Source organism: Malania oleifera, chromosome 5 (assembly GCF_029873635.1).
Source record: "Malania oleifera isolate guangnan ecotype guangnan chromosome 5, ASM2987363v1, whole genome shotgun sequence".
Classification (NCBI taxonomy): domain Eukaryota; kingdom Viridiplantae; phylum Streptophyta; class Magnoliopsida; order Santalales; family Ximeniaceae; genus Malania; species Malania oleifera.
Window position 1 is genome coordinate 85,667,640 of NC_080421.1, and position 18,325 is coordinate 85,685,964.

At 36.3% G+C, this 18,325-nt stretch overlaps 2 protein-coding genes across 5 annotated transcripts in view; one reads left to right on the forward strand and one right to left on the reverse strand.

Moving 5' to 3' along the window:
• LOC131154901 (DAR GTPase 3, chloroplastic) overlaps positions 1 to 14,306 on the forward strand; it is a 31,888-nt gene extending 17,582 nt beyond the window's left edge. The window contains exons 2-9 of one of the 2 annotated variants that reach the window (XM_058107716.1): positions 4,744 to 4,887; positions 5,027 to 5,143; positions 6,978 to 7,121; positions 7,203 to 7,289; positions 7,728 to 7,843; positions 8,353 to 8,534; positions 13,229 to 13,286; positions 13,772 to 14,306. In XM_058107716.1, the coding sequence (XP_057963699.1) occupies positions 4,744 to 4,887; positions 5,027 to 5,143; positions 6,978 to 7,121; positions 7,203 to 7,289; positions 7,728 to 7,843; positions 8,353 to 8,534; positions 13,229 to 13,286; positions 13,772 to 13,895 (972 nt within the window). In that variant the 3' untranslated portion in view covers positions 13,896 to 14,306. The remainder of the gene's footprint in view (positions 1 to 4,743; positions 4,888 to 5,026; positions 5,144 to 6,977; positions 7,122 to 7,202; positions 7,290 to 7,727; positions 7,844 to 8,352; positions 8,535 to 13,228; positions 13,287 to 13,771) is intronic. The other variant, XM_058107717.1, reaches the window with a different exon arrangement.
• Positions 14,307 to 14,720: 414 nt separating this feature from the next.
• On the reverse strand, positions 14,721 to 18,119 carry LOC131154902 (cyclin-U3-1). 3 transcript variants are annotated; one of them, XM_058107719.1, is made up of 4 exons: positions 17,809 to 18,059; positions 17,532 to 17,709; positions 15,766 to 16,175; positions 14,721 to 15,372 (listed from the first exon to the last, which is right to left on the reverse strand). In XM_058107719.1, exons 2-4 carry the CDS (start codon positions 17,532 to 17,534, stop codon positions 15,117 to 15,119), a joined length of 669 nt encoding a protein of 222 aa, XP_057963702.1. In that variant the 5' UTR covers positions 17,535 to 17,709; positions 17,809 to 18,059; the 3' UTR covers positions 14,721 to 15,116. The 3 variants fall into 3 exon arrangements, with proteins under 3 accessions (XP_057963702.1, XP_057963703.1, XP_057963701.1); XM_058107720.1 differs by having other exon boundaries at positions 15,766 to 16,170; positions 17,809 to 18,057; XM_058107718.1 differs by lacking the exon at positions 17,532 to 17,709 and having other exon boundaries at positions 15,766 to 16,165; positions 17,887 to 18,119.
• Positions 18,120 to 18,325: the final 206 nt, after the last annotated feature.

Sequence of the window (18,325 nt, forward strand, 5' to 3'; positions counted from 1 at the left end):
AGAAAAGAGGGCTTTTTGCTGCTGTGTTGGGTGGATTCAGACAGAGAGAGAGATGTTTGAGTGACTGAGGAGAGAGAGAGTTGTTTGAGTGACTGAGAATTTTATTGGAGTACAGTCTGTAATTATTGCATCCTAAGCAAGGTCTTAAATTTTGACTTCAACTCAAATTTCGAAGCTCCAAAAGTATTGAAATTTCAATTTTGACATCAATTTTGAATTTTTTATTTCAATTTGAGAAAATGATGGAAATCGTTAGTAAAGCATGAAATTTTTTTATGAAACTTTAGAAATGATTAATAGCTACAATAATATAAGTTTTAGGACTAATATATTACAAGTTAAATACATCTATGTTGTGTATGAGGTGGAAAAGTTGTAATATAATTTGTGTATCAAACATATTTGCAAGATAATGTGCATTAAACATATGTTGTTAATACAAGTGAAATTTCAATGATAATTTAGACATGAATGATTAGATAAAAAATGTTGTTGTAAGTTTATTTTTTCATATAATTTCAAAAGCTGTCGTAATGGTCTTTTTGTTTCAATAAAAAAATAAAATAAATTAAGAGAGAAATTTATCTTTGCTCCCAAGTCTCTCATTTGAATTTTGTGGAAAATTCATTCTATAGTTAAAATTTCGATTAGTTTCGCTAAATTTTTGAGGTTTCGATAAATTTTGGATGATTTGTTGAAATTTCAATGAGAATTATGTAAAACAAAATTGACTACCATTTTGATTTCGAGAGTTATGGAAATTGGAAATTTTGATGGGAATTTTGATAATTTCATGGAAATTAAAGACCATTATCCTAAGTAAACAATTCAACACATACTGCAATCTAACATAGCTGTTGAAACTGGGTTTAAATGGACCATTTTGATTGCCAATGTTTTGACGACGCAATAAAATAAAATAAAAATGAACCAAACCATTGGTTCCTTTACTTACTCTTTTTGTTTATAAACATAGTCACCACTTTATTTTGGTTTTTGAAAAAGTAAAATAAGGCAAAACTTTTTTAAAAGAGATCCGGTTTGGGAGTACTGTTGTGAATAGGGAAGGTAAACTTTTAAATCTTCTTAAAATGAGATTTAAAAGATCTAGCGCTCTAAAGCACCCATTCCGAGAATGGTTATTGCACTTACCCTATATGAGTGTGTGTGTCTTTCGTTTGAAGTTCAAATTTTGAGGAAGAAAAGGGAAATATTAGTGAAAAATAACCTTTCAGGATCTGCTTGTCGATTGCCTGCAGAGGGCAGTCGACCATTTCCTGCATATTTACTTTTTGTTTTTTTTTTGAAAATCAAACTTCTTGCCCTCGATCCCTTTTGGAAAGGCTTTCATAGAGTTCATGCTGAGACATATGCTTCATGAAAACTCTACTACTTTCGGTACCTTTTCAAAAAACCTCAAACAATGCACCTAACAAAGAAAAAAAAGAAGAAAGAATAGGGAAAAGCTGAGTTGTAGCTGAATCTACAAAGGTAGATTGCCGACATATCATCCATTGAAAGAATCAAGCCACTTGTAGTTCACCAAAGCATTTTCAAAACTAATTTTCAGAAATCAATTTAATGATTTAGAAAAAACACTTGAATCCTTTTGAAACCACTTGAAGTCCATGTTGAAAAAATTCATTTTTTATTTTATTAGAATACTGATTTTTCAATAGAAAGTCTGCAAAATAGAGATTAAAGTCAAGTTAAACTTGAGAAAACTCATTTTTCCATCCTTAAGCCACTTCAAGGGTGATTATTTTGAAAAATGTTGTTTTTCTTGTTTAAACTTGAAAGAAGTGTGGATTTTTGGTGGGAGAACCACAAACCCACCTTGAAATTTGGGTTGAAAAGTTTTGGGGAGCATCCAAAAGCCACATCATGGATGTATAACTCCAAAAATTGATTTGAAACTTTGCAAAACTTGAAAACCTTTTGAAAACTCATGTGGATTCATTTTCGAAATGAAAACTTGGTTTTTTTAATGGAAAAACCATGAAAACCCTCACTAACTTGACCGAATACACTAATGATTGTTTAGACTCAAAGGAAATTGAAATCACAGAGAAAACCATGAAAAAGTGCAAAAATATGCACTCATGGGTTTGGTGGTTGATCGTCTGCATAGGGGTGGCAGACCGCTTGGCAGTCGATGACTATTTTTTCAGACGATCGAGGGGGTGGTTGACCGCCCTCGCAGGCCGGTTGAATGCCTGTATGCAAAAATTGATAAAACATGCATTTTTTGACTTGTAAACATGCTTTTTCCTAATCATTCAAAGTAAAAACATCTTCTAGCATCTCTAGCATGTATGATTGACGTAAGTAAATGGAGAAATCATGAAGAATCAAAATTTTACATTCCAAATCATACCAACATGCTTTTCCATTCAAGATTTACTTAAACAATTGAAAATGAATGAAATAAAGGGGTAGACACTGACTTTATTGAAGAAATCATTTTTGTAGATCAAGTGGAGGACTCTCTCACTTGTGCTCACAACCCAAACACCCAAATAGTGATGAATGAGAGGTATGAATTTCCTTCTTCAAACCTTTCAAGATAACCCCTTATTGTCCCCAAAAAAGTGCAGGAAAAAGACTTAAAACTCTCTCTCCTTGCCCACACTTGGATGTGTCCTCGTCTCTCTCCCAAGAGCTCTGTTTATAGACCTTCAATGTGATGGAGGTAAAATGCCTTTTGAATTTGAATTTTGAAAATTCAAATTTAAACTAATAACTACTAACTACGAACCACCAACTGCCAATGTCGTTGCTTGACATGTGGCAACTTTCGGACACATGGCATGTCCATGTCTCCCAGCCAATTATGAGAAAACAACACAAAAAATTCAAATTTTTCTTGGACTGGTTGATCGCTTGCATGAGCCAGTCGGTTTCCTATTGGTGGCGCCAAACAAAAGGAGGGAGAGGGGCCGGTCAACGACCCAAAAGTGGCTGATCGACCACCTTATGCTGCCTCTTGTTTCCTTGTGTTTTTGACCAAACTTTTCATGTTTAGATTGGTCTCCATTTTACTGAGAAAAATGATTATTAACAATAGCATAGCTAAGTGGTTCATGCATAACATGACCTAAAATGGTGTACTGACTAAGCCTACCCCCCAAGAACTGCTATATCTTAAGAACTTCTTCTTCTTCTTCTTCTTCTTCTTCTTCTCTTCTTCTTCTTCTGCTTCTGCTTCTACTTCCTCTTTTCTCTGCTCTTCTCCTCATCTTTCCTAATTTATCTTAAAGATTACGTTCTTTTCTCGTTGTGATCTGATCCGCTAGATTGGATCATAACAGATTCTTTTTGCCTTTCTCCAACATAATCTTACATGTATATTTTATTTTGGAAAAAAATTATTCTGTTGTTGCTATATCTTACATTTCTGGTTGATTCCATTATAGATAATAGGAAAACTATGATCTAATTATTCAGTGGTTGTCTTTAAGTGCTGCTGTTATGATGGATTATATTTTAGTAACTTCTCATTGATACTTTGTTCTCATAATTTTCGTTAGCAAATGGAGGTGTTTTACAAAGAAATAAGGGCCTGCAGTGTTCTTTTATCTGAAACAAGGGGCCATCAGTGCAAAATGATGATTTTCAAAGCAAATCTTGCGTTTGAATTTTGATATTGATGATGTTTAATCTTACACTTGCATTGCCTAAAAAAGGTTGCATGTCTTGGGATATAGGGATAGCATGCAGCAATCTCTCTCTCTGTTTGTGTCTTTCTTTGTGCTCCTTTTTGGTGGGATAGGAAGGGGTGGTGTTAACTTCTGTATTATAAGCATAGTTGTCAAATTTGAGTTGTTGTGAATCAAAATCCTAATTTTGTAAATTAATAATTGAGAATCAAAGTAAATAATAATGATCCTTTTTACATTGGAATCACTTTTGTTTTTTGGTGAACTTTGATATTATAAGCACGGTTGTTTAGTTGGGTGTGAATCGTGAATTGAAATCTTAATTTGTAAATCAAGAATCAATTATTTAATTGAGCAGCAAAACTTGACAGAAATTTTAAAAAGAAAAAATTCTATTTTACATGTAGATATCTAAAAGAAGCAAAATACATTAAAAATGAAATATATTGATGAAAATTGAATGATAATGTGGCCTAAATTCAAACCATTTATTTGAAAGTTGAAAAAGTAAAACTCACCTTGCGTCGAAATGTTAAAATGTCTTCATATCTAAACACTCCTGGCTTCAAAATAAAGTAGTCTAGAACAAACGGAGATTTTATGGAATTGTCAAACTATTTTGGTGAAGTTCAGGAAACAAGATTTTTAAAACAAGTCAAAAGAGAGTCATAAGTGGAAGAATTTTCTTAATGTTGGTTCTAGAGACCCTTGGAAAAGAATTTAAGCCCTTTTGCATTACAAAAAAATGAATTTTGGATTAGTTGGGTTTGTTTGGACCTGGGTTGGATGTGAATGCTTACTGAATTCTGAAGCCTAAGATTCAAATAATGAATTGTAGATTTGAATCTTGAATAGTAAGATTCATGGTAAAACCTTGCTTATTTCTATTTGCCTACTATATTCAAATTGATAGGCTGGTGAATTGAATTGAATCTCATAGGATACGAATTGAGAATGTACGATTTTGACAACTATGATTATAAGAACTATCTTGGTTCAAATTATTGTGCAATAGTTATTTAAAATTTAAAGAATATTCATCAGTTTATTATATATAGCATAATAGTAGAGCATATCGTTGCAGATTGTTGGTGAAAAATATCCAACTTTATACAGAAATGGGAATGACAGTGCTAATAAAAGATTTGAGGGTAGCCAAGGAGAGACTGATTGGATTGATCTGGATGCTGATCTTTATTACTGGACGAAGGCACTTCGTCCTGTTCAGGTAAAAATAAGTTAATGGGGTTGCATAATTGATTTTCAAGTTGGTTGCTTCACTAGAGCTTTCAAACTCAGGCACAGATCATGAATAATTTGACAGTGATATCCTTCGATATGCTTACTTGGTGCTGGAAATTTGACAGTGGTATCCTGGCCATATTGCAAAAACAGAAAAAGATCTCAAAGAGCAACTAAAGTTGATGGATGTTGTTATAGAGGTGCGGGATGCAAGAATTCCAGTGTCCACAGGCCACCCACAGGTTTAGTTTTGTATTGTGTTGATATTGATTCATTTAACATTAACTGACTGAGGGGTATTTCAATATGTTTGTGTATAAATTACTTAATTAGAGGACATGTGCCTTTGAAATGTCTTCCAAAATGTGTTGTTATTCTGAATGTTTTTTGGTTGAACAAAATACATTCGAAATGTGGCGGCTAAACCTTCTCATTGTGCTTATTTTCAAAGCCAAAAGGGAGTAATTCATGAGCCAAAAACATGCTTGCATTATTGAGACTGAAAATTGTCGGCCCAAGAGTGTGTCTAGAGGGGTGGTGAATAGACTAGAGTATTTTTATACAAAACAATAAATCTTGTGTGATTTATATCACAATTAATTGCAAAGTAAACAACACAAGTAAATGAAGTAAATGAGAGAGAGAAGAGCTTAACACCGTGATTTAACGTGGTTTGGCACCTAGTCTATGTCCACGCCTTGAGATCAACTCAAGGATTGCCAAATCCACTATCCAATCTTCTTTCAAGACGTAGAAGCCTTTACGAACGGGAACCAATCCCAGCTGCTCACCAAGAGCTAATACAAGGTGTTCACCAAGAACTTCCTTCAATGTGGTTCACCAAGTACCTTCAATCCCACAATCAATCAACAACAATAAAAATAGAGAATACAGAAAATGCTCCTTCTTGAGCTGATGATACAAGGTAAATTCTCACACTACTCTCTTGAGAAAATGATATATAACAAGAATAGGGTGCAAGAGAGCTTTGAGCAAATATGAAAACCTAGAATGAATGCACAAATCAAATATTCACTAATAATGATCCAAAGGTTTGTTAAATTCATTCTAATAGCTCATATTTATGGCCAAGAACCCCAGGTTGCTGTTCTCTGTCTGTTGGGTGCGAAAGTCCTTTGTTGGGCTCGAGAACTAGCCGTTAAATGCCCGTTGAGTTCAGGTGCTCGAGGTCAATCGTTGATGAGTGGCATCGATTCGTTGACGAATTGTACTTAGTTGTCGATGAATCACCTCTTTTCGTTGACGAGTCACTTGGGCTGAAAACATATTTAGCTATTGGAAAAATTCGTTGACGACTCAAATATCATTCGTCGACGAGTCAGCCCCATTCGTCGAAGATTCACCCCTATTCGTCGACGATTGGTCTGGGCAGAATCACACTTAGGCTGCTGGTCTGATTAGTCAACGAAAAGACCCTATTAGTCGACTAATACCCTGTTTTCATACTAATAAGCCTCTTAATGAATTAGCCCATGCTAGGACAAGTGTATATGAAATATATTGAGTCTAATGATGATTTAAACTTGTCCTAATGTGGTTTCAACTGAATATAAGATGTCTTGTTTAAGAAAACACATTTGAAAGCTCATTTTGACATCTTATGCACTAGTATGAATCGGTATGCATGTGAAAACTTATTTTGATGTTCAGTAATAGTATGAACTATATGCACATGTATTTGCTCATCTTTTGTAAGATATTCTTACTAACATCATAAGCACAAGAGTTACAAGAAGTTCTACCTCACACACAACCCAATATATATACATATAAGACTTCACATAGGCTTCGGTTGGTTGTGCTTTGGGTATTCCTTGTGTAGGCTTTTGCTCATTGCTTCATCAAGGTTCGTCTGATCCTCATGCTTGCTTTAGTATTGACCTGTTTTCCTGTACTGAACTAGAGTGCATAGGTTGGTTAGTCCTGAGGGTCACGAATGGGTTGTTATCATCAAAACTAACTGGATTGGGATACCTTAGCCACAAAGGCTAACAAAAATATTTAATCTTAATTATTCTATTTCTTCTTTCTTCCCCCGCCTTTTTATCTAAACAGATGGATTCATGGCTTGGTAATAGGAGACGAATTTTAGTTTTGAATCGAGAAGACATGATATCCACTGCAGATCGAAATGCTTGGGCAACTTATTATGCGATGCAGGGAATGAAGGTTGTCTTTTCCAATGGACGATTAGGAATGGTATCTAGATAACCACTCTCTTTCAGATTTTGGTATTTTGGACTCATACTAGAAATGGTAACCTTCTTGTTGTATGTGCAGGGTACAATGAAGCTTGGCAGGTTAGTGAAGTCATTAGCAGGTGATGTGAATGTCAAACGCAGATCCAAAGGGCTCCTTCCTCGTCCAGTGCGTTTTCCAGATGACTTGAAGCTAGAGTTTTGATGCATTTTTACTTTTTTATTTGCCAATACTTTTGTTAATGTCATGAGTGATTTTTAGACATTCTTGCATAAATATCTTGTTACAAGTCAGAGTTGACACAGCATATAAAATATGAATATGCCATTGTTCTAGTGATCCCATATATGCGCATTCCAGAATTATTAAGTTTAACTTTTCAAGGCAAACAATAGTCTATAAAGCAAATGTGCATTAGCTTAATGTTACACAAGAGGAGAGTGATAAGTGAACTTGTTGCCTAGGAGCACATAAAAAAAAGAAAAAAAAAAAAAAAAAAAAGAAAAATAAAATATTAATCTTTTTTGTGTAATATTTTAAAATTCAGTTGAATGTCTGAAAAATATTAATTTTACATTGCATGAAAACGTTTTCATTTTTATCCAGGTTCGAGCAGGAATTGTTGGCTACCCAAATGTTGGTAAATCATCTTTAATTAATCGGTTGCTGAAGAGACGAATGTGTCCAGCGGCTCCCAGACCAGGTGTAACAAGAGAATTAAAGTAAGCATGGTCATATTTGTCACTTGAATGCTTAAAATTGAATGAGATCAGGAGGAACATAAGTACTATTTTATCTTATGAGGTTTTGAATTCTGGTCTTTGCATTATTATGGCCCTACAAGAAGTCAAAATTCACCAAAAATTGAAGTTATCTGGAAAATTGTTGATTTAGTATAACTTCTGCATAATAAAGGTCACCGTTTGTTATGATTTCTATTAATATCTTTTGGTTGGTACATTATTGACCACCCTATTTTCGTTCTACACTAGTTCATTATGTCTTTTGTGAAGCTGGTGGAAAGTCTTGAAGTGGCTTTTAAGTTTTAGAACCTAAATTTCCTGTGCCCTCTTTCCAGTTAGGAGTTCTGGCATCATTACGTTTTCTATATAGAAGAAGAGAAAAAGATCAAATCTCTATGTGGTGTCTGAATTTAATGTGAACAGCTAAGGCTTGTTTTAATATATTATAATTTCACTGATTCATTTATTTTATTTACCTCTGGGAAAAGGTGGGTTCATTTTGGTAAAGATTTAGAATTGCTGGACTCTCCTGGTATAATTCCAATGCGAATTAGTGATCAGTCAGCTGCAATAAAGCTTGCAATATGTGATGACATTGGGGAGAAATCATATGATGTTGACGATGTTGGTGCTATTCTCGTACAGATGCTCAGAAAGCTCCCAGCAGTGGGTTTGTTCCTTTTGCTTTCTTCTACAGTTGATCATGATGCCCCTTTAATTATTCTTGTATACATATTGAGTTGTTGTTACAATTTGATTGTCTATTGAATTTGTGTAGGCAAGTGATGGCAGATGCACACTTGAAACACAAAAGACAAAACCCTAAAATTTTAATTCTGAAAACTGAATCCAAAATTGCTCACAACCCTATAAAGATAACCTCCTAAAATCTACTTTCCAAATTTTAGACATTGACATGGCTGCAACGTAATTTGATGTTCTATGTTTTATTTGATATTGAAGCTGAAGCTATTGTGAGATGCCTATCCTGCTGATCAGCCTGATAAAATTATCTGGCTGGCACTATAACAGAAATGGTAGATTAATAGTTAGAAACACATATAAGCTAATCATAGAAAATCTAAAATCTTTTGGGTAGCAGTGATTGTCAACCAAATTTTGCTCGGACCAGAGGTGGCTCTGTAGATTCAGTTTCTGGATTTTGGAATTTGATTTGATCCCTTAAGGTTCCTAGATCAGAATCTTCACGCGTAGAGCTTGTAAGGGCATTTTATCCCCCCTACAGCTCTGTAAAGACACTTCCAATATACTCTTTTCTCGACTCCAACTGCTCCCTTAAGATTCCTAAGATCAAATCTTCATGTGGAGAGCTTGTAAGGGCATATTATCTCCCAGTAGGAGAAGACACTTTCTATGTACTCTATTTTGACTCCAACTGCTCTATCCTTGGGAAAGATAATGCTAGGGGTGGTAAGGTAGAGCACCAAATGTTTGGTGCTTTGTTCCCCAGAATATTGGGAAATCTGGAAGCTGCACATGCTTTGGCTGTAGGAAGGCATGCTCATGGTTTTGGATATGAGACTCAGGAATATCTCACCTGAGTGTGATTCCTGCGACACATGACTGCTTTGATCAGCCATCTCATGGATTTATCTACCTCAGCCACATTACAAAAGAAGTGAAAATCTTTCAGCTTAGTTTGGACATTTTCTGTTTTAGTAACTAAAATATGAAGAAGTGCATATATGGTTAGCTCATTCAATTGCCAAGGTTGCATTGTAATGTGGAGGGGGTTATTTCCTGGGCTAGACTAGGGAGATGCCTTCTTAATCTCCATTTTTTTGAATGATTTTTTATCTGAATAAATTTTATTTCTTTCCATAAAAAGGTAAAGCAATTGCACTTTCCAAAAAATAATGACGAAAAAAAGATAAATAATAATTAGAATTCGTAAATTTACTAAATGATGAATAGGGCTTCCTGTGTGGCTGTCTCTCCACATTGATCTACCACCAGCATCATTCTCTCCTGCCATGAAAAAATATGAACTCGAACTTTGATTAACAAAACAAGGCCTCAGAGAATGGGAACAGCTCGATTCAGTACTTAAAGGTGGCTCTGACATCTGAGACAAAAATTGGAAATGTCTCTCATAGCAACTGAATGAACATTGATACTCAAAATTACTTAAAGCAGGCTCTGACATCTGAGACAAATGTTGGGAACATCACTCGTATTGAACTGGAGCATCATTGATGCTTGTTGAGTTCTCATGACTCATAAATCATATGATATTTGAATTGACATGGTATTTTATGCAGGACATGAGAAGCTATAAATATAGTAGCGAATCTGGAATGGAATCCCATCAGGCATTGACTTAAGAAGTAATGTTTCTCCAAATTTAGTCCTATAAGAAAATATTTACATCCAATGAGTCTAAAATGATCTTATCCCAAGTTGGCAAACAACCCAATGAGAAATCAGAATTTCTTTTAGCACTAGTATCAATAAAGCTGCTGAACTTTCTCATATTTAATGCTGACATGGTTGGGAAAGCCCTTTCAATTTAAGAGATGGTCGTAGGTTAGGCTTCTTCAAGCTTTGATGAAAAATTATGCGGACCTGGACTGTATTCTCTTTCTAATTGTCTTCTGCTTCCTCATCACTACATATGGGCTCCAATGGCTTGTATATATACACTAAACTCTCTTTCTTTTTGTGTTATTCTGTTTTTGTTTGGGTGCTGTTTTGGACATTGTCAATATGAATGTTCATTCTTGCACGATCATAGCATTCTAACCGGTTCTTATTAGTCTTCTTTGGTTCAACTAGCTTCATCTAAAAAGGAGTGGTCATCGGTTTAGAATTAAGACGGTCTACTCATCTTTTCTTCTTGGATGAGATGTCCTGCTCAACATCCTTTGTATCGAATGCAAGATGATCAATAGAGTCAAGGTATTGGGGGTACAATTTTATCTGGATCCCATAGCACAAGCTACCAATATATTGGACAACCTGTTATTGCTCATTCATCTCAAATTAGCTTCTCGTTACAAGTTAATGGAACTTGCACATATGAATCCTTTCCAATGTTTCCATACTGAGAGAGTGTACACAATCTAGAATATACTTCCCTGCCATTATTAATAGATAGGCACAATTTTTTGAGTAATAACCTCCATTATCATCGTTGAAGTTGTTGTCAGTCCCTCTTAATGATCCTTGTGTAGGGGCTTAATGTTGCCACACTAGGTTTTAGCATGTCCTTTAAGGCAATTCATTTGGTTCTCCTTCAGGCAGATTAATTTTGATACCATAGTCAGGCCTAGAAGCATGATAAACAACACCGGAATGCTCTTTGAGGTGCGTTCAACTGTAAGCTTTGAAGTAGATGTAGCATTTGCATCAGTGTTTAATTTATTGTTCAGATGATCCCCTTTTGCTTCACCATTGTATGCAAGTGAGCCACAACAGTGTTTAATTTATTGTTCAGATATGCAATTTCTGCATCTTCAACCCTAGTCAATGTCTCTATTGACTTTAGCATGTGGTCCTTCCAATCTTTGAAGTCTGTGGCCATCTCTTTGTTGGAGTCTGGCCAGGCTTAGTTATCCTTGTCTACCAGTTTCTTTTGTTTCTGATTTGGGTTGGCATGAAAAAAAAATGGAGATTTGTTGGGGAGAAAAGTTAGAAGATGGTAACTTATGGATTTAAAAAGCACTGAATCAATCTAAGTATTCTTGTTCCCTATTTATCACCAGAGAAGCCAGCTCTGCCAGCCCTCTACGGCCTCTCAACAGGTAAAGCTCAATCTCCAAACTACTGACGGGGATGGCCAAACCATCTGAATTACATTACGACTCCATGTTCAAGGAGATTTTGGTGGTAAAAATAGGAATCGAGAAATTTGAGTTCCGTCTAATCGGACAATAAACAATTGTTCTAACTCATGCTTTGTGGTTGCCACACCCCATGTGGATCTGGCAATCAGAAAATGCCCTTGCACAGAATAGAATGCTAAAACAAATTGTTGATAACTCCTTATATAGAGGGGAGTATGGGAATATGCTGTGGCATATTCTTTACACCCAGCAAAAGCTCAAAAAGAGATATGAAGACGGAGATCCAACATGGACAAGTATGGTAGTTGGGTTGGGTTATGGATTAGCATACAACGGTCTTTCTTTCTGCACATGATTGTGGTCCTATGATCATTGTGTAGCTTGACAGGGGAAAACATGGCACTTTAATTGCAATGATGCTGATGACCATTTGTGCTTGGAAGGCAACCGTAATGACAACCATGATGATGTCGTCAACGAAGGAATCGGGCTGTGGACCATACAAATTTGACTTGAGGCTTTGGCAGAGTTTGAGGTGTGTTGCTCAGTTTTGGTTTCAAATTGATGGCTGCACTGGATGATAGAATCCAAGCTTCTGATTAGAGGTGATTTAGGTTGGTGTTTGGCAAAGTCGATCGGGCTTTGAACAATTGGAGATTTCTGACAATGAATAGGATTTAGTTTGGGGTTTAGGCGATGGTGGTAGTCCCGATCATTAAATAGTCCACTTTTTCTTGGATCCTCGGGTTTTTAATAGTGATGGTGATGCAGCTGATGGTGCTGCAATATTGATTGTGGACACACATCTAATGCATATAAAGCCCTAAAATTTTCAATTCCAAAAAATGAACCCAAAACTAGTTACAACCCCATAAAAAAAAAAAACAGGAACCCTAAAATCTCTTTCCAAAAATTAAAACAATTACACTTTCACAAAAGTGAATAATCGAAAAGGAAAGAAAAATATTGAAAGTTAAAATATCATAAGTTTTCTATATGATGAGCAGGGCTTCCTGTGCATTGGGTGGATAATGCTCTACATATGTGCTCCCAAAAACATTGATGTAGCATATGAGCCTTGTGCAGTGGGTGTTCTGTTTTCTTTCTTTAATCTATTTGCATGTGAGAGAATCCTCTCCTGGGTAAAATGAAAATGATATTCTGCTCCTATGAGAACCCCTAATTTCTCACTGCAATTTTGTTTATAGAAGTAGAAATGGGGAGGATCCTCCTGCATCTGTACAGAAGCCTGAATCTTCTTCTGGAATGATCTTTATTTTGTTAAAATCTTTTTACATCCAAACCCAAAGGTCAGATGTTCAAATCACTGAAACAGTCTCCCCAAGGTTGGCAGTAAGACTGCATGCATCATGCCCTCCCCAGACCATGCCCGATAGTATGGGAGTTTTGTGCATGGTGTTACATTATCTATAGTTTCTTATCATCTTGACCATAGGCCTTATGTTAAACTGATCAATTATGATCATTGCATGGGACTGATAGCACAAACTTCTGTTATGCACAGCCTCTATTAACTGCAGTTTTTGCCCATTACCAGGCACGCAAGCTCTTTACAACCGCTACAAGATTGACGCAGATGCTCACTGTGGTAAAGTGTATGTCCCACTCTGGTGTTCCATTTGTCTTTTTTTTGTTTTTAATTATTATTATTTTTAAAATTTTATTATAAGTGAACTGGCTGGATTGTTTGGAAAAATTCTATTTTTCACACTTAAAATAAAATTCTGGAAGCCCCATCATCAGGGAAAGTCAAGGTTGCAAGAGAGGTCAGCTTTTGTTGTTTTTGGTTCGAAGCCCTATTGGAGGCCCATTGGACCTGGGCTACACAGCAGGATATAGCCCATCTTTCATCCCATAGCCTTTTTCATTCCCTCCTAAGTTCAAAAATAAGACGTACAACATGAAAGTCTCTAGCCATTGACACGTTCCCTGGATGACAGAAGGGTCAGCCTTAATGGCAAAAAATTCACAAGACTTACCCTACATGAAGAACTTGGGAATATCAAGGACATGGTCACCCTAGTATTTTCATCTCATGCTAATGTCTGATAGTTCCCCCAATAACCTTCCTGGTTTTCAGATTTGTTGAGAAGCTTGCACTTCAACTGTTCAATGGGGATAAGCACCAAGCCGCATTTCGTGTCTTGACAGACTTCCGGAAAGGTAAGTTTGGTTGGGTTGCACTAGAGAGGCCTCCAAGGTGACTGATTTATGGAATGCTTGCTTTGAAGGACTGGGCTTGTTTAGCTCTGTTAAGCCCTTTAGATGCCTAAAAGATGGAGGTCTTCGGGCAGACTCACAAGTATGGATGGGGTGCACCATATAATTTGGATTGGTATGTGGCCTACGAGGACAAGGGTCTATATGGGGAAGAGCATTGGCCTGAGGACAATGGACGGCCTCTGCAAAAGGCTGCATAGGTTAGGAATCACATTTTACTTGGTTTGTATTTATTTTATTGATTTCAAGTCATGACTTGTAGATTATGTACTTCCATGATTGAAACAGGTGTGTATTGAAAAATACATCTTTATTTGATGTATATAGATTCCAAATTGTAAGAACACTATCCAAACTTCCAGCTGTAAAAAATTTCAAATCTTTGTTGAGCACCAGGATTGTGCTTTGTGTGTCCAAGTTGAGCACCAGGGCTGTGCTTTGTGTGTCCAAGAGAGAAGATTTGACTTTCTATGCATCCTTTGCTTGGTGCTTTGACTTATAGTGCTTTCTTTTCCTTCTATTCGTCTTTCTTTTCTGCCTTGTTCTCCTAATAACTATGCTTATGATCTGTCTTCCTGCTTTTTATATGTGATGGCATGGCTCAAGAACTTTTGAAGAAGATATATTAATGGTATAAAAATGAGCTCGAAAAGCTTCAAAACATGGGGTGTAAAGGAATCATAGCAGGCAATTATATCTCAAGCACAAATGGAATTTACAGTTACAATTAGGCAAATCTCAAGGGATTAACTCTCCTATCTAGCATAACTATTAACAGCTGGCAGCGCCTCCACCTTTTGCAGGCAACGTTTTCCAACAACAAATAATTAACTTTATTAATTAAAATCAGTACAGTGCTAACTAATGCGATTGCCACCACTTGAAACAGGAATCACATCATCACTTCATAACCATGAAGATATGCCCATACAGCATTTTTAACATACATTTCCACTAAACCCAAACCACAGAGGCCGAATCACTGCAACATTTGGGACTTCAACAGGGGAAAAAATGAAAGGAAAGCCGAAAGCCTGGAGCAACCCGTGACTTGTAAACATACCCATGCTCTTACTGTTCATCTAATCATCACTCATTTGACACGCTCATTCCATAACCAATCAATATCTAAATTTCCAACTTCACCGTATTTTTTATAAATTGTCAAGAGTGCATTGAGACTGCAGTCTGCCGATTCCATATTTTTATCTTGCAATTGTGGGAGCACAGGCAGAATCATCTTTGCTTGACCAGCTTTCTTTCCTTCTGCATGTTTGAATTGGCCATTCAATCTGCAGCCCGCTGGTGGCTTCCTTTTCTATCTGTGAGCAGTACTTCCCAAATGTCTCAACGCTTACTTGAAGTCTGAAATCCAGACTAAACAAGAATTTCATCTCCAACCTGTTCAACTCAACCGTGCTTAAGCCTCCAACTTTCGCATAGTATGCATTGTTGAAAAATCTGCAAAAATCATATAGATTTAATAAATACTGTCTACATAGAAGCAAGGATGGTAAAAAAGCCAACTAAGGATGTAGAAAAGCAGCCACAATATCACTGGATCGATTTTCATGAGAGGGAGAGAGAAATATTGTTAGCAGCCACAATATCACTGGATCGATTTTCAGGAGGGAGAGAGGGTAATATTGTTATAATAATTTGTGTAATATTAACAATATCGTGATTTGCTCATGCATCCAAGCCCCAGGTAGTATGCACAGTTAAAAAGTAAATTTTATTGATTTTATGGTATGAGCTTCAAGGTGCTTGCCCTCTAAAGGGCCACTGTGCTTCGAGATATTTTACTCTACACAATTAGATGGAATGCATCTGATTTTCTAGATTAGTACTTACGCATCATCAACAAATTTTGCTGCAATCATTACACTGGTGATTAGAAGACGATGAACATTGAGGGAAGTTAGATGAACATCTGTACGGTGGAGGTATCTATCCACATAAATGTGTGCAACAACAAAGCAGGATGGGCTGCAACCAGAATACTTGAAGATACGATCTATATAATGTCTAATGCTCAGTGTGGGTGCTCTTGAACCCTGAAATAATGTAACAACATCTTTGATTTGCTTCGTCTCCAACAACTTCTCATTTTTCTGAACAGATCTCTCAAGAATTGAAGAAAGAAGTGATAGAACCCGTGGTGCTCCTAGAACTCTTTTGCTTTCTTTCAGTCCCAAAGCATGATACACATCTGAGCCTAAAATCTTCATTTCAAGTGCCAATTTCTCCATATCTAAACTGGGCTACAACAGAACAAAATAAAAATAAGCTTATATCAATAGAAACAAGAATTCAGTCAACATTGGATATAAAATGAAGTTAGTCAAATTCAACACTTTGAATGGAAAAAATTAGACATATGATAATTAATGGTAAGTAAAATTATTGGTTTCAATGGCTGTCACTTTAGCAGAAAATGAGCTACTCCACAATTGAAAAATTGCCCAGCCTGATCCATGCTTTAACTACAAGGTAAGAAATTTACAAGCTGGCTCTCAAGAGCAATTATATGAGCACATGGTCCTTTGTCCCAGTTGAATGTCAAATTTACAAAAAACAAAAATGAACAAAATTGGAACTCGTTCATTAATATTGTAACATTACAAGTGATTCCCAAATTATCCACAAATTTTTGGATCAATTCCTAAAGAATATTTATGCATCTGCCTGCTGTAACATGCATTGCATTTTCCACATTCATTCTGAATTTTTATTCCTATTGCTCCTCAAATCCTTCCGTGACGTAATTCAGACCACCAACTAGTTGTCATGCAAAAATCCAAGTAATACCCAAATTAATGCCCAAGATCCAAAATTTACCCCTGTGCTATGACCTCGTCATGCTATCAGATGATACATGTTTAAGTGCCATGTTGAATTCTCATCCTTATTACAAGCATGTCTTTTTGTTTTCATCCAGTTTTTCTCCAACTAACACTAGAAAAGAATGAGTGATACAAAGTTGTATATAATACAAAATACAGTACACTGGCAATGATTGCCGTGCATGTTTATACAATGTACGGGTTTATGGAAAAACAAGTCATATGAAGATATACCAATCAAGCATAAAATTTCTCATAGCTGAGCGCCTCTCTCTCTTTCAAGGCCTCATCAAACACTATGGAAGTGAAATCATAAATCATGGTGGACTTTACGGCAGCTACAAACCATATTGGGTCAAGGAAATTTCATCAGGATCTTCAGTTATGAATCTAAAATTCATCTCTGGCGTTTTCCAGCTCCAATCAAGATTGGATTCTGTCCTAGAGACTACAAATCAAGCCTCTGAGTTCAACCAATTGACAGTTATTTGAGAATGAACCCTTTGAATTTACATCAATCCAATTTACAGTGTCATCTGCCTATGCATCTAATACATTTGGCGGCAAATCACATGGCTGAGTACCATACTTTAAAAAGAGGCTTAAAGATTCCATTTTCTCATAATGCTCATTTCGCACAAGTAACATTCCAAATTTTCAATTTCCCTCCAAGAATTAATCTCACACTCACCCACTTCGCCATTCTCCAAAACAAACTACTTTGGGACCCATAACACGTAAAAATACCCAGTGGATTTGATCCACAACACGTACCATTAATTGTCACAGTTTTCCACTTCGCCATTTTCCAAAACATTGCGAGACCTTTCAGATCAACACAAACCACTCGGGATCCACAGCAGGAAGCAAATACCCAGATCGATTTGATCCAACACTCAGATGAAATTAAGCAAGCCGTCCCCTCAAATCGAATCAACAAACTCAAAATACACTATAATTAAATACACAGCAAATGTCAGCTAAAACAACCACAATATCAAACCCAAATCCAGGAAAAATGCAAAAATCACCGGCGGAAGCGCAAACACACAATTTCAAACGAACCCGTGGGAGAAAATAGAATCCAAATTCACATCAAGAACGCTGTTGAAAGAAGGAAAAGGCTCACCGGTTCTTGAGAGATCTGTTTCTGCAGTGTCCGTACTTGTTCCTACATCAGCGCTGGCTCCGAAGCAGATAACTCCTGCGGATGCAGAGAACAAATCATGCCCCATGGGAAGCTGCCATTCTCTCTTCCCTCGCCGCTCTCTACTGTCACTGCCATGTAGCTTCGCTGCACAGTTATTGCCAGCTAGGGATTGCTTTATTTATTGCCTCTCTTTCCCTCTTAATCTTCACACCGAGCCAAGCCTCTGTCGGCGGCCCGTTTGTATGCGGCCATAGTTTAAAAAATAAAAATAAAAATATATTTTTGTATAATATATTTATGCATAAATATATTAGTTTTATATTTAGAAAATCTAAACTTAAATTTAGATTCACCCTTGCTGTAAAATTATATTAATTATTTTAAAATTATATTAATTGTCATAAAATATGCATTAAAT